The sequence below is a fragment of the Stegostoma tigrinum genome, chromosome 11, assembly GCF_030684315.1.
Source record: "Stegostoma tigrinum isolate sSteTig4 chromosome 11, sSteTig4.hap1, whole genome shotgun sequence".
In the NCBI taxonomy this organism is placed as follows: Eukaryota; Metazoa; Chordata; class Chondrichthyes; order Orectolobiformes; family Stegostomatidae; genus Stegostoma; species Stegostoma tigrinum.
The window spans coordinates 55,944,291-55,961,333 of NC_081364.1; the positions used below are offsets into that span (position 1 = coordinate 55,944,291).

The following is a 17,043-nucleotide window of genomic DNA, read 5'->3' on the forward strand; positions in this document are numbered from 1 at the left end:
CATACTATCAGAGTGTGCAACGGCCTGGTACAGCAGCTGCTCTGCTCAGGGTCTTATGAAACAACAGAAGGTGATGTGCACAGACCAGATTATTATGGAAGCCAACTTCCCATCCATAGACTCCTTTTACTTGACTTGTTGCTGCAGAGAAGCTGACAACGTCATCAAACTCTGGTAATGTGCTTCTACAATCTCTTCCATCAGACAGAAGATACAGAAGCTTGAACAAGCACCAACAGGTTCAAGAACAGCTTCTTCCCTGCCATTATTTGACTGATGAATGGACTATCGAACTTCAAATAATGTTGATCTTGTTAATGTTGACCTTGCCTCTCATACCACCTGTGCAGTGTAACCTATATGCTTAACTCTGTCCATGCACCTGTATAATCTGTATTTCCTTGCTTACAATGATCTGCCTGTACTGCTCACAAACAAAGCTGTTTGCTGTACATGTGACAATAAAGTAAATCAAGCAATGAATCAAATCAAACAAAACCACAATGACTATAATGGCAGGTCAGAAACCGTAAATACTGTAGTGAGTACTCAAAACCCGACTCTGCAAAATCTGACCACCATCTGCAAAAAGCAAATCAAGATGGGTGCACCTCCAATAATGTGCATCAACTTGACAACATCCAGAATGGAGCAACAGTCTTGATTGACCGCACATCCACAAACATCCATCCTCTCCATCTCCGATGCCCAATGGTAGAAGTACACTATCTGAAAGAAGCACTGCAGAAATTCACCAAAGATCCTCAGGCAGCACCTTCCAAACCCATAATCACTTCCATTGAGAAAGACAAGCAGATATATGGGAACACTAGAACTTGCATGTTCTGCTGCAAGCTACTCACCATTCTGACTTGGAAATATATGTCCATTCTTTCTCATTTGATAGGTCAAAATCCTGAAATTCTGTACCTAATGACATAGTGGGTCAACCTACAGCACACAGATTGCAACGATTCAAGAAGGCAACTCTCCTCCATCATCTTCAGGTCTGCTAGGGATGGCCAATAAATGCTGGCCTGCCAACGATGCCCACATTCCACAAGTGAATAAAAAATGTGCGAGTTAATGAATTTTGATAGGAAGGCTAGAGACAGACAACTTGCGAAAATGGAGAACAGCTTCCGAAATCTGAAGCAAAAAGGGGCTTGGGAGTTCTCATTCAGGATTCTCTTAAGATTAACATTCAGATTCATTTGGCTGCAAAGAAAGCAAATGCAACATTCGCATTCATTTTGAATAAGCTAAAATATAAAGTCAGGGAGCTACTGCTGGTCAGACTGCACTGGAATATAATGACCAGTTTTGAGCCCCGTATTCAGGGAGGAATGTACTGGCTTCAGAGAGGGTCTTAGAGGAGGTTCAGAAGAATGATCCTGGGAAAGAAGGGCTTCTCATCAATGATTGAGGACTCTGGAGTTTAGAGTGATGGAGGGGGCAGGATCTGACTGAAACTTGTCAAATACTGAGGGGCCTGGACTGTGTTGACATGAGAAAATGTTCCCAATAGTAGGAGAGAAAGAGCCCAAGGGCACATCTTAGCATGACCTTCAGAACTGAAATGAGAAAGACTTCCTTCAGTCAGAGAGTGGTGAATCTGTGGAAATCAAATCTGCAGAAGGCTGTGGTGGCCAAGTCTTTCAAGCAAGTTCTCGATTGCTAAGGGATCAAGGGTTATTGAGGTAAGGCAGTGGAATGGGGTTGAGAAATATATCAGCCGTGATGGAATGGTGGAGAAGACTCTTTTGGTCTTCAATGTGAGTATGGCTGATATTCAAGCTCAATACCATAATCTTTCCCTTCCGCAATATCCCTGGATTTCTTTAGCTACAAGAGCTATATCTGTCACTTCCTGGAAAACAATGTTTTGACCTAACCACATTCTGTGGTAGTGAATTCCACAGACCCAACGTTCTCTGGGTGAAGAAATTTCTTGTTATCTCAGTCTTAAAACGTTTACTCTTATCCTTAAATTATGGCCCTTGGTTCTGGACTGCCCCACCAATTCCCTGACCTGTCTAATCCTGTTAGAATTTCATACCTAAAATTCACGGGAGTTATTAGAATCTTCTAAAAGGAATCAGTCTATTAGAATTTTCAAATAGGACTATTTCCTCTAATGCCAATGAATACAAACCTAACCATCTCAGTCTCTCCTCATACATCAGTACTGCCATCCCAAGAATCAATTAGGTAACCCTTTGCTCTACACTCTCTCCAGCAAGAGCATCCTTCCTCTAATAAGGAAACCAAAACTGCGCACACTATTCCAAGTAATTGGCCTCACCAGTGACCTTATATAGTTGCAAAAATGCACTAGTATCCTCTCACTATGAAAGCCAACATACAGTTTGCCACCTTCACTGTCTCCTGCACTTGCATGCTTGCTGTTAGCAATTGGTGCACGAGGACACCCAGGTCTTAGTGAACATAATAAACCTCCCTAGTTACGCTACCAAATTGGATAACCTCACATTTTCCCACATTACACTGCATCTTCCATGCATTTGCCCACTGACTCATTATCCAAATCACACTGCAAAATCTCAACATCCTCCTCCCAGCTCATCCTTCCACCCAGTTTTGTGTCATTTGCAAATTTTGAGGTGTTACACTTAGTTCCATCATCTAAATCACTAACATTTATTTTGAATAGCTTAGTCCTCATCCTGATCACTGTGGTACCTCACTTATCATTGCTTGCCATTCAGAAAAAGACCAGTTTATTCCTATTCTTTTGTTTCCTGCTTGCTTATTGTTTTTTTTTCCATCCATCTCCATTCATTACCCCCAGTCCCATTTGTTTTAATTTTACACCTTTAGCTCTCCTGTGGACTTTGTCAGAAGCCCTCTAAAAGCCCAAATAAAACACAACCTTTACCTCCCCGATCAACTCTGCGCGTTACCTTCTCGAAGAATTCCAGTAGATGCCAAAAATGTTTACCCTTTTGTAAATCCATAGTGACTTTCTGAGTCTACCACTGTTTTCTAAGTGCTTTGCCATCAAATTCTCAGTAATGGACTCTACCATCTTCCCCACTACTGGCAATAGAATCACTATTCAGTGAACTTTATCAAATGCTGAAATGATTCACTGAATCATGGAATAGTCGATGTGTAACTGTACTTTTAAGCTGAAGCACACAATCGTATGGCAGACCAGAGGGCCTGTGGGAATAATATGTATTTTAGAAAAAGGTAAATGGGAAACCTCTCCTGTTTCAAATGTCTAAACTCAAAGGATCTTTTTGAAAAAAAGGAAGACTTCTCACAGTCTAGTCATTTTTTTTGTCAGCAAGTTCGTAATGCTGACTATTGTAGAATCAGTTGGATCTTCAAACCAGAGTTAGTTCAGATACAGAGTCAGCCAGATTTAGGCCTTTGAGTGAAGATAACAGTTCACAGTTTAATGGGAGGGTCTGATTTCTCGAACTTGCCCACATTTCCTGAAGACACTTTTCTGAGAGAAATCTATACAGCTTGTCCTGCTTTATGATTGTTTTTCTCTCTCATGTGCGAGTGTGTGTGTGAGAGAGAGAGAGAGAGAGAGAGAACGTCTTTTTTTCATACCAACTTCAATGTTTTATCTCTGAAATAATTGTAAGCTTTTAAGGAAAATAACATTTGCCCAAGCATCATGATGTCTTTATAATGGAGCCCTATTGCCAAAATGGCAGCCTGGCAATGCTATCGATTTGAAAACAATCAATAAGATCAATTTCATTTTTTTTATGAACTCACATTTGTAACACAGGCTGTTCATATCTGGGATATCAAATCATCACAGCTTGAGTTGTTTATTTATTGTATATCAGTGTTGAAATGGCTTTGATTTTCCTCAGTAAATTGAAGCCTATGTCAATATCGCTCATAGATTATGAAACGATAGGACCTCAGCTCCCATTTCTTGCTTGTCAGTCTCCCCACGTCACTGCAACAGTGCCTGCAGCAGCAGATATGTTAAGATAGGCAAAATACAATCTGTTTCTCTCTGGTATGAGGGATCAGGAATAGGGACTGTGAAAATAGCTTCAAAAGCCACGAGAACAAAATAATGGAAAGGATTTGCTTCTGCTGCCCAAGGAATTCTCAGACTGTCTCGTTGATAGCATTGGCTATTTGCAAACTGCTTTAGAAAGATGTTTAGGGTTTCTACAAGATAGACAACTCACTGCAGCAGTTCCCCAGAATGCCTGAGTATATCCCATAAGTAGTAGGAAAGGATGGAAGGCAGTTTAGCTTCTCTTGGTCTGTGCCGAGCGAGCTGATCTTGAAAGTGTGACTATATGAATGCTTCAACTGGCCTCATCATTTCTGGTAAGATAGTAGGAATTGAATCCAAAGTCTAAATCATTTTGCTTTCCGCTAACACTTGTTGGTGTGAGGCTGCATTGTCTCGAGCAATGAGGCAAAATAAAGCTCCTTTCACGTATCAGTAAAGTTCACAGCTGAATTATGGGTATGTGGGCAACATAGCAGTGATTGGTTAAGAAGTGGAAATTGTCACGATGAAACTGGAGAGATGAAGGGAAACATGAACACTCACTATCAAAACTGCCTGGTTTGTTTTGGAGTGTGGTTGCAATGAATTGCCATTTGGACTGGGAACAGGAGCCAAGGGCCTTAACTAGAATGTCAGAGACTGTATTCTGCTTGAGGCTGACCCAATGTGAAAGGTTTTAAGATGTATTAGAAAAAGAAAGCTACAGGACATTTGTACTTCTATGGTTGTGCACTTTTGTAGAGCTAATTCAAATTTAAAGTTTAACTTTGGAGTATTACAGGTGCGGATAATAAATTGCATGGCTAAGTGTACACCTGTACAGGGTAAGCGTAGACCTCTGTATGTGATGGTGGCAAATGGTGCATATACAATCAAGAAGCAAGTGTTGGCCATTCAGCCTCTCAAGCCTGCTAGCTTGCTTTTCCATTTAATAAAACCACAGCTGATCTGACTGTAACGTCAAAACCGTTTCTCCCCACCCTCCCTTGGTAGCCTTTCACCTCCTTAACTTACCAAGAGTCTATCCACCACTGCCTTAAAACACCAGTGCTTCCACCATATTTTCCAGAAGAGAGTTCCAAAGACTGTTAACCTTTGGTGAAAATAAAGTTTCACAACATTGCTTTTATAAAAATTCAACGTCTTAATTTTAAACACTGACCCCTCATTCTAGATTCTCTCATAATGTTCATCTTAAACAATTTTATAATGTCAGCAAAAAAAAATTGACTGACAACCTAGTAAAGAACAAATGAAGTTTTCCCTATTATTAAATATTTTTGGGCACCAGAAATGTTTCCAAATGCAAGATGAAAGTTATATATAGTGTAACATTTCAGTTGTTGTGTATTGAGATTGTGACTGATATGATATAATGCATTAGGCTATTATAAATTCTTGCCCTGTAGCCTTTCAAAACATAAGAAATAATTGCTGTCATCAACACCTCCCTCTTCCCACATCCTGACCCTGGGTCCAGCCAAGAGGTGAATGTCTGTAGTATTTTTCCTGGAAACCCAAATATGACTGGTATAATCTGTATGCACTTCTCCCATGGGTGATTTTGTTAAATACAGTGTTGTTACAGGGAATGAGTAAGGTTGTTCTAATCATTGCCTTTGACATTTCATATAACACACAAATGTCAGTTGCTCATTGTGGAATAGACATGCGAAGAATGGCAAAAAGAGTTTTCTGTATTAAAACTGCCATTTACTGGTGACTCCCCTCATGTAGTAAGAGTTCTATACAAAACAAAATGAGATAGCCTGGTAAATGTACAGATCAAACAGTTGGCTCTGATACGAATTTGATTTGAATACGTCGTTAGTTGTAGAAACACATTTTACGATGTACTGACGTAATGCAATATTAATTTGACATTTACCCCCCTCCATTGCTGTGCTGAAGTTTTCCCCTCAGTGCCCTGTTTCATCAGAAGTGAATGCGCTAACTAAATGCATCAGAAGAGATTGACTGTGATGCTCATTATTTTTATTTGTTATCTGTTTGAAAAAAAAACTTTCAAGTTCCCCATCCCCTCCTCTAAAAAATGGTAGGAGCAATGCTGAAGAGGAATACGTTCTTTAATTTGGGTTGCTGGTTTCTTTTTATCCTGTTTCTGTGTTTCAGTGAATATAGAAGTGTTCTGTACATGTGGTTGCTTAAGAAGTCAGCTCCATAACAATGTTGCATTACACATGAAAACTGTTACTGTTTACATGAATGTGAGGAAGAGCATATATGCAAAAAGGCCCCGGATTCATTGCATCTCGAATGTCCTCCAATACCACTTATCAGTAATTTAGGGAATAACCTCAAGCCTGTGTTTTATCCAGAGATGCAGAGACTTTCTGACAGTGAATTCATTTGGCTGGAATTTCATTGCTGGAACGAAGTACTACGTGACAACAAGGATTGCACTGACTGTGTTGTGTTCTATGCTTGCTGTTTAGTTTAGTCTTCTGCTACATCAGAAGACTGTCTCAGAGCCATAGAGATGTACAGTACGAAAACAGACCCTTTGGTCCAACTCATTCATGTTATATAGATAGCCTAAATAAATCTTGTCCCATTTGCCAGCATTTGGCCCATATCCCTCTAAACCCTTCCTGTGTATATACCCATCCAGATGTCTTTTAACTGTTGTAATTGTACCAGCCTCCTCTATTTCCTCTGGCAGCTTGTTCCATACACGCAGCACCCTGTGCATGAAAAAGTTGCCCCTTTGGTCCCTTTTAAATCTTTCCCATTTCACCTTCAACCTATGCCCTCTAGTTTTGGGCTCCCCACCCCGGGGAAAGAATCTTGTCTGTTTACCTTATCCGTGCCCCTCATGATTTTATAAACCTCTATAAGGTCACCCCTCAGCCTCCGATGCGCCAGGGAAAATAGCCCCAGCCTATTCAGTCTCTGCCTGTAGCTCAAACCCTCCAACCCTGGCAACATCCTTGTAAATTTTTTCTGAACCCTTTCAAGTTTCATAACATCATTCCTGCAGCAGGGAGGCCAGAATTGCACACAAGGCTCCAAAAGTGGCCGAACCAATGTCCTGTACAGCCAGCACACGACATTCCAACTCCAATGTTCTATGCCCTGGCCCATAAAGTCAGGCATACCAAATACCTCCTTCAATATTATGTCTATCTGTGACTCCACTTTGAAGGAACTATGAACCTGCCCCCCAAGGTCTCTCTCTGTTCAGCAACACTCCCCAGGACCTTAACATGAGGTGTATAAGTCCTGTTCTGATTTGCCTTTCCAAAACGTAGTACCTCACATTTACCTAAATTAAACTCCATCTGCCAGTCCTTGACACATTCGCCCATCTGATCAAGATCCTGTTGTACTCTGAGGTAGCCTTCTTTGCTGTCGACTACACCTCCAATTTTGGTGTTATCTACAAACTTACTAACCATACCTCTATGTTCACATCCAAATCATTTAGATAAAATGAAAAACAGTGGACCCGGCACCAATTCTTATGGCACACTGCCGGTCACCAGGCCTTCAGTCTAAAAAGCAACCCTCCACCACCACTCTCCGTCTTTTGAGCCAGTTCTGTATCCAAATAATCAGTTCTCCCTGTATTCCATGTGAGCTAACCAGCCTACCATGAGGAATGTTGTTGAAGGCCTTACTGAAGTCCATATAGATCATTCCGCCATCAATCCTGTTTGTCACTTCTTCAAAAAACTGAATCAGGTTAGCGAGACACAATTTCCAACGTACAAAGCCATTTTGACTACCCCTAATCAGTCCTTGCCTTTCCAAATAAATGGAAATCCTGTCCCTCAGGATTCCTTCCAATAACTTGCCCACCACCAATATCAGACTCACCAGTTTATAGCTCCTTACCACATTTCTTAAATAGTGGCACCATGTTAGCTAACCTCTAGCCTTCCAGCACCTTGCCTGTGGCTAGCGATGATACAAATATCTCAGTAAGGGACCCAGCAAACAGTTCCCTAGTGTCCCACAGAGTTCTAGGGCACACCTGATCAGGTCACAGGGATTCATCCACCTTTCTGCATTTGAAGAGGTCCAGTGCCATGTCCTCTTTAATATGGACATTTTGCAAAACTTCATGATTTATTTCCCCATATTATCTATGTTCCATATCCTTTTCCACAGTAAACACTAATGCAAAATACTCATTTAGTATCTTCCCCCATTTCCTGTGGTTCCACATATAGGTATCTTTGCTGATCTTTAAGGGCACCTATTCTCTCTCTAGTTACTCTTTTATCCTTAATGTATTTGTAAAATCCCTTTGAATTCTCCATAACCCTATTTGCCAGAACTCTTCTTGATCCCTTTTTGCTCTCCTGATCTTTTTTTTCAGTATACTCTTAATTGCTTTCTTACTCTTCAAGAGAATCACTCAATTTCTGTTGTCTGTTACAGCTTTATGCTTTCTTTTTCCTGACCAAAACGTCAGCTTTTCTAGTCATCCAGAATTCCCTACACCTCCCAGCCTTGTCTTTCACCCTAACAGGAACTTGCTGTCTCTGGACTCTCATAATTTCATTTTTTTGAAGGCTTCCCATTTTCCAGGCATCCTTTTACTTGCAAACGTCCAACCCCCGCCCCCCATCAATTTTTGAAAGTTCTTGCCTAATACAGTCAAAATTGGCCTTCCTTCAGTTTAGACTGTAACCTTTAGATTTGCTCTATCCTTTTTCATCACTATTTTAAAACTAATAGAATTATGGTCACTGGCCCCAAAGTGCTCCCCCACTTACATCTCAATCACCTGCCCTCATCTCCCCTCAGCCTCCAATGCTCCAGGAAAATAGTCCCAGCCTATTCCGACCCTGACAACATCCTTGTAAATCTTTTCAGAATCCTTTCAAGTTTAACAACACGACTGAGGCAGCGATGTTACTCCAGTTGCATTACTCAACACGTTGAAACATAAGTTTTAAAAACACACTTGTTTTTGAGTTTACCAAGATGCCTTGTCTGTATCAGGTTTTAAACAAAACAATCTATCAACCAGGTTTTTTTAAACATGCACAATTCTTGGATTACTATCACAACAAAACTTATTCCATGAATATTCCAATAATTAATTAACATGCTCAGTCAGCATTATAGAAATATAATAGTTTATCCCTCTAAAAATACCTCCCAATCTCTGTAAACACAGACATACTTCAGGAAAGGAGAAGACAGAACTCCCTTTCAAGACAGGTTTTCAGAAAATGAGATATTTTGGTTAACAAGTTATTTTTGAACATAGAAGAATAGTGCTCAGGATATCCTGGCATGTGTGGTTTAGTCACTAATCATACATAGTTGCCCTGGCTTAGGAAACAAATACCGAGATGCTTTTATTTTCATTCACGTTTTTTTTTGATAGAGAGCATAGTTTTCACCCAGAACTGATGCAGAGGGTTTTTGTTTAAGAAATGATAAAGACCATTTAGACAGCTTTTTCACAGCAAACTTCCTTCCAACTGAGCCCATTCATAAGCTTCCCTTAAAGTCAGCTTGTTATTGGCAATTATCACTTCAATTCGGCTTGTTCTTAGCAGACTTTCCTCTAAGCAGAAATCCATTAAACAAGAAAGCCTCTGTGCTAATCAGTATTCAAAGTCAGCTCCACTAGAAAGCAGTTAGAATCAATCATGTTATTTCATGGAGGCTGGGGTTGTATTTAAAAACAATGTTGACTTTTGGAGGAGCCACTCTAGGAATGTCGATAAAACTTGAAGTTACTTCGAAACCCAGGTCTTCTGAGCATAACGAAATACAAAGCATCTTTTTGATAACTAAATAGGTGAAAACAAGGTACCCATCACACATTCTGCACTTTCAAATGAAAGTAAACAATAGAGAATAGATTCTAAAGCATTCTGGGAATGAGCATTTTGAACCATGTAATTATTTCTAGATTTGGCCATTTGAAGGAAACTGAGCAATGGGAATGAGAATTGGCCAAACAACCTCTTGAGCTTTCTCTATCATCCAGTACATCCATGGCTAATGTGGTGCCATAATACAACTTACTGCCAACTCTCCATTACTCTTAATCCACAGAGACAACAGAACTCTGTTGTTTTAACCTTGAATATGCTCAGCAAGAGAGCGTTGCTTGCATAGAAACACTTCCAAGGCTCTGTCTGTAAAGACTTCTTCTAAATTTAGTCGTGAACAATTATCCCCTTGTTGCAAATATTGTCCCCCGGCTGGGAAATCCAAAACATGCAGGGAAATAACTGTTGACTGTCTACCCTGCCGATACCATAAAGAGCCTTGTATGTTTCTTGGAGATCCCCTCTCATTCTTCAAAACTATACAGTCTAGGCCAAGTTAGGGTGACACGATGGCTCAGTGGTTAACACTGCTGCCTCACAGTGCCAGGGACCTGGATTCGCAGTTCCGACCTTGGATGACTGCCTGTGTGGAGTTTGCACATTCTCCCATGTCTGTGTGTGTTTCCTCCAGGTGCTCTGGTTTCCTCCCACAGTCCAAAGATGTGCAGGCTAGGTGGATTGGCCACGCTAAATTGCCCGTAGTGTTCAGCGACCATGTAGGTTAGCGTGGGGTTGTAGGAGGATGGGTCTGAGTGGGTTGCTGTGAGGGTGGGTGTGGATTTGTTGGGCTGAAGGGCCTGTTTGCACACCAAGGAATCTATGATCTATGATTTTTACTTATTCTGTGTTTATATAGCAACCCTTACATTCTCAGAAACTATTCCAATAAGCTACGTTGTCCTGCCTCCAATGTTGGTAAGTCCCTCCCTAAGTATAAGTAAATGGAAATCAGAAATATTATTCACGTCACATGAAGCCAACTTCTAATATAAAGTAACAAAAACAAAAATAGCTGGAGAAACTCAACAGATCTGGCATTATCTGTGAAGAGACAGTAGAGTTTGTGTTTCATGTCCAGTGACCCTTCTTGAACCAGAACATGAACTCTGATTTGTCTGCACAGATTCTGCCGGACATGCTCAGTTCCTCCAACAATTTCTATGAGGTTTCAGATTTTCAGCATTCGGCGTTCTTGCTTTTTTTTAATCCATCAAATATTCAGTAAATGTGACTAATTTCAATGAAGAATGCAGGAAGGCGAGCAAGGAGCAACATCGTACACATCTAAAAAATGAGGTGTCGACCTGGAGAAGCTATGCGCCAAAAAGCGGCAGCAGCATATGGGAGATCAGTGACCCCACCGTCGATGGATCAGAAATAAGCTCTGCACTCCTGTCAATTTCAGTTGAGTGATGGCGAGCAATTAAACAACTAACAGGAGAGGAAGGCTTCACAAATATTTCCCTCCTAAATGGTTGGGAAGCCCCACAATGTCAGTGCAAAAAGCAAGGCCAAAGCATTTACAAGTATCTTCTGCCAGAAATGCTGTGCGCGTGATCTGTTGCGGCCTCCCCTTGCAGCCTCTGCCATCACAGTTGACAGTCTTTAGCCAATTTGATTCACTCTGCAAGATATCAAGAGCTGACTGAATGCATTGCTGCTTACAACGGTTATCAGCCTTTATAAAATTCAAGTAATTGCATTGTAGACTTGTAGTCCAGAAATCCGCTACAATTCTGACCAAACTACTCCATTCTGACTCCGGTCATTGGGGAGCTTTCCTCCACTTAACTCCTGTCTATTCTGGTTTTGCTTAGAGCCCTTGATATGCTGCTGAAGTTAAGCTGTTTCATCAATGACCTTGCTTCCAACCTAAGGTATGAAGGGAGTAGGGTCGCTGATGATTGCACAATGTCCAGCATTACTCGTAACTCCTGAATGCTGAAGCTACTTCCTTAAACAGCAAGACGTGGGTAACTTCCAGGCCTAAGTTGATGCATTACAAGTAACATTCATGCTGCCCAAGTCAGACAATGACTAAGTCCAACAAGAGAAAAATCTAACCATCATCTTTTGATGTTCAAAGATGTAGGCGATACTAGGACCTAAGGGCATAGCCCTTTAGAATTGAGATGAGGAGGAATTTCTTCAACAAGGTGATGAATCTGTGGAGCTTATTGTTGCTGAGGGTTGTAGAGGCCACGTCATTGAGTGTTTTTAAGATAGAGATAGATTCTTAATTCGTATGGGGATCAAAGGTTAAGGGGAGAAGAAAGGAGAATGGGTTTGAGAAACAGAGAGACAAACAAAATAGGTGCCAGGAGTAGGTCATTCAGCCCATTTGAGCCTTTCACCACAATTTAATATGATCTTGGCTGACCGTGCAATCTCAATATCACATTTCGGCTTTTTCTCTGGACCCATTGATCCCTTTAGCTGCAACGGCCACGTCCAGCTCCCTCCTGATTATCCGTAATGTTCTGTCCCAGCAGCTTTCTGAGGCAGGGAATGACAAAGCTTCACAACTTCCTGTGAAGAAAGTCTTCCTCATCCTGGACAACTTACCCTTTTGTCTTCGATTTAACCGTAGTTCTGGACTTCGCCAACTTTGGGAACCGTCTTCCCACATCTATCCTGTCCAGTCCCATCAGGACTTTGTACTTTTCTTTGAGATACCCCCTCGTTCTTTGAAATTCCGGTGAGTACAAGCCCAATCAATCCAGTCTTTTCTTCCTATGCTTGTCATCTTATTAGCCATGATCGATAGGTGGTGCAGACTTGATGGGCTGAATAGCCTAATGGTGCTCCTATCTTTTATGGTCTTACGATCAATGACAAGACTGTCGTTGAATTCACCATTATCAATATCTTCAGGATTATCATTGCCCAGAAGCCGAAGTGGACCAAATTTACAAACACTGGCTCCATGGCCGTGACTTTTGCAAAGACCACCCTGTCTCCCAAAGGCATTGCCACAATCAATTTAAAAAGAAAAACAAATTAGGAGTGTGATGGAATACACTCTACTTACTTCTAAGTTTAAGTCCAACAGGTCTCTAGCAGCTTCACATCATATGGGACAAAGCAATCTGGTTGATTAGCACTCCATCCAGGACATTCAATATTCAGTCCTTTCATTTCCAGCACTCACTGTCAGCAGACAGTACCATCCATAAGATGCAATGCAAAAATTCGCCAATCCTCTTTCAATAGCACCTTCCATAACCTTAACCCAGACATCCTGTTAGGGATAAGCTGTCGACCGTCCACCACCATCAGCAAATCCACCTCCAAGCCACATGGCATCCTGACTTGGAAATATATCATTCTTTTCTACTGCTGCTGGGTCAGTCTCATGGAACTCACTTCTGATTAGCACTGAGCGTGTACTTATTCCTAACTGCAGTGGTTCAAAAAGCTGCCTCATCATCTCGACTCCCAGCCTTGAGGTGAAGCCTGGTGTGATCTGGTTCGGAAGGGCTGCCATTCTGAACTCTGTTTCTCTTTTTTTCCTTATTTATTGCTGGATGTTTTATTTCTTTATTTTTCTTTTATTTTTGTCCTCTCAGAATTTGTACTTAAGCACCTGTACCTAGATACCTTGGTACTTAAGTTGGCGCTGTAAATGGTAATTTGTAAACTGTTCACTGTACATGTGCCAATAAAGCTAATTTAGTTCAAACCTGGAAACTGACTGGATCTTGCTGAACTTGAGCACAAGCTACATTAATACCTGAGGATTTATGAATGATGCTGCGTATTATGCCTAGAAGTGTGCCATAACATTTCAGGATAGGTTAATTTTAAGAAAAAGAAGCTCAATTTACAGGGCTGTTTTGATGTAGTGGTAGTCTCTCTGCCTCTGGTCCAAGAGATCGTTATTCAAGTCCCACCTGTTACAGGGCTATGCTATAACATGCAGGAATAGTTTGAAGAGGTAATGAAGATCTGAGATGTTATTGTATGGGGAAGACTTGAGGGGCTAAGTACCCTCTCTTGCTCCTAATTTGTTGCATATTTGTATGTTTCACAGGAAGTAGGATGTGTTGCAACACTTGGCCACCTCTGGTTGTGACTCCTGTCACAAATTACGTTCAGCATTCTTCCTTAAAAAAGTGGTCTGGACCGAGGGCCTTCAGGACTGCAACAGAAAACCCTGGATCCTATTTCTCTCCTACCGTCTGTTTGTCCATTTGCAAAGCACACTGTAGACAGGAGACACCATCCTCTTAGAAGGCACTGGCTACTCTCAAGTGGCATCAGTCAAAAATGATTCCTTGCTCCCGCTAAATGTACAGCCATGTGAAGCTACCTCATGGTAAAGAACAGGGTGAATATCATTGGAGATTTCATCCACTACAGATATCATTGGTGCAAAACTATTCCATGAGGTGAAGTCCATCTAGTCAATAATCAAGGGTTTTGAGATACAAACAGCGTACGTGCGTGAATGTTCTGATCAACGGCCATCGATGGCATTCAAGTGGGATTTACAGTAGTTTTACATTATTAGTGATTGCATTGCCTGATGCAATGATAATAAGTTCTTGATTGTCTGACCTGTTCAGTTTCTGCAGTTGATTATACAAAATAAATGCGCACGCTCTTCATTCTTGCCCATGATTTAGATTAAATTTCCCAACTAAAATGAAGGATTTCCTTCCTCCTTTTGTTTCCTTTTCTTTTGTTGCTTTTTTTCTCTTTCACTTCTTCCTTCCTTCTCATTGCTTTTCCCTGCCTCTTGCTTCAAAGTGTGGTCTTTGGATATTATCTACATAGTTCAATACATTTTGGCTTGCTGTGAAGTTGACAAAATTCTGCGTAAAGTTAGATCATGTGGGATTCAGGGAGAACTTGCAAATTTGACTTGAAATTGGCGTGATGCCAAGAGACAGAGAATGGTGGTGGCTTTTTTTTGGAATTGAGATCCGAAACCAGCCGTGTTCCACAGGGATCAGTGCTTGGTCTACGTTTCTTTTAATTTATATGAACAATTTGGATGAGAATTTTGGAAGCATGGTTTGTAATTTGCAGTTGACACCAAAATTGATGGTATTGTCAACAGTGAAAGAGATTATCTAAGATAACAGAAGAATCTTGACCTATCGGCTGACGAGTAGCCGATGGAGTTTGTATTTGTCTAAATTCACATACTGCATTTTGCTAAAACAAACAAAGGCAGGACTTAATTAATGGTAGGACCCTGGGTAGTGTCGAACAGAGACACCTAGTGGTTCAGGTACATAGTTCTTTGAAAGTTGCATCACAGGTAGACAAGGTGGTTAAGAAGGCATTTGAGTGTGCTTTCATTCGTTGCTCAGACCATTGAGTATAGGAGTTGGGACGTTATGCTGAGATTGTACAGGACATTGAGGGGCCCCTTTTGGAGGACTGTGTCCAGTCTGGTAACCCTGCTATTGGAAGGATATTATTAAATTAGAGAGGGTTCTGAAAAAAAACATCAGGATGTGGCCGGGAATGAAGGGTTTGAGTTTAAGGATAGGCCAGGACATTTTTCACTGGAGCATAGGAGGCTGAGGGGTGACCTCAGAAGTTTATAAAATCATGAGTGGCATAGATAAGGCAAATAGCAGAAGCATTTTCCCTAGTATGAGTGAGTTCAAAACTCGGGGGCATGTTTTCAAGGTGACGGGAGGAAGATTTAAAAGTGACCTAAGAGCACCCTTTTCACACAGGATGGTTCGTGTGTGAAATGAACTGCCAGAGGAAGTGGTAGATGTAGTTAGAACATTTAAAAGACATTTGGAAAGATTTAGAGAAACTTTTAATTTGGGAAACTTGCTCAGCATGAACGAGGTGGACTGAAGGGTCTGTTTCCATGCTGTATGACTCTCTTACTCGATGAATCTATAAATGGTCTGTGTTCTGCTTCCCCACTAGGTTTTGATACTTATTTCACAAGTCGGACCTTGGAGAACAATCGAAGAAATGTCTGGTTCGCGGAGTTCTGGGAAGAGAACTTTGACTGCCAAGTGACTCGAACAGGATCAAAAAAAGACACCGCAAAGAAATGCACAGGTTATTTATCATCTTGTCCTTTGTAAGCGTCAGCTTCTCCAAGTAGGTCTCATTACGGCAGCAGCTTAGAAGTAATTTCAGAAATGAAATTTGATCAAATGATGCAGGGAAAGGACAGTATGGTGTAATATAACAGTCAGTCTAATTTTATTCTTTCATATTTCATGAAGTGACAGCTTCCATTTTGTATTTCAACCATTAATAATGTAAACATTCTGCAGATTGAAGTTTAACATTCTCACAAAAGCAGAAAATTGATTTCATTCTGACTTATAATACAATAGATGCGTCATTATTATTGATGTGTAATAAATTGGCTGTGGAAATGAATGAATTACTCTGACACTAAGTGTAGTCGCTTGTCACTTGACTCACAAGAGTAGATATTAGGAACCCTTTCTGAATTTGATTACCAAAGTATTAAAATGCTCAATATGAACAGTGATAGGATGGCTTGATGTTCACTACAGAAGCTGCATAGTTCAAGCTAATGCGATTCTATTTTGGCCAGTTTTCTACCGTCCTTTTCTTGGATGTGCTACAGTGCGACAGAATTTGGTTCCACTACACCTTCTTGAGATCTCAAAGGTGGGGTCACTGTTCCATTGCTGTAGCTGGACACAGAGGGGAAGACATTCACCTGGACAGGACAGCTGAGCTAGCTTCCTTTCTCTCCTCATGTTCCTTCTCAAACTTTAGGGAACTAGAACTGTAACCTTTCTTAAAATGCTACCAGAGTCTGCAGTGAAAATGCAGTGTCCTATTACAACATCAGCAAGATAATGTTAAAGGGTGAAGGCTCTGAAAGGGTTGGTGTTGGGGATTGCATTAGGCTCCAGCAAAACTGATGTCATGTAGCGCTGAATGGATAATCGAGTCAAACTCAAGATTCCAATCGAGATGCTGTCCCTGACTCAAGATTGTCTTAGTAGTTATGTCTAACGAGTCAGTGTAACTTGCATCTATTGTTATTGGTGTTGAGGCTGGTGCTTTAAGTCTCAAGTGATTCATCCTTGGCCACGGTTAACTGAACGGACCATTAAACCCAGTATAGAAAAGAGGATTGGTGTCAACACTCTATCCCATGCAAAAGCGTTAATCTTAAACAATGTTATGCCGTAGGGGCTGCATGGAATAGATCTTGCTTTTTAGGAGATTTTT

At 41.0% G+C, this 17,043-nt stretch overlaps 1 protein-coding gene across 2 annotated transcripts in view; it reads left to right on the forward strand.

Moving 5' to 3' along the window:
- The window catches only part of LOC125460567 (metabotropic glutamate receptor 7-like), a 672,219-nt gene that overhangs the window by 355,297 nt on the left and 299,879 nt on the right, over positions 1-17,043 (forward strand). For both annotated transcript variants that reach the window (XM_048548152.2, XM_048548150.2), the window contains exon 5: positions 15,745-15,882. In XM_048548152.2, the coding sequence (XP_048404109.2) occupies positions 15,745-15,882 (138 nt within the window). The remainder of the gene's footprint in view (positions 1-15,744; positions 15,883-17,043) is intronic.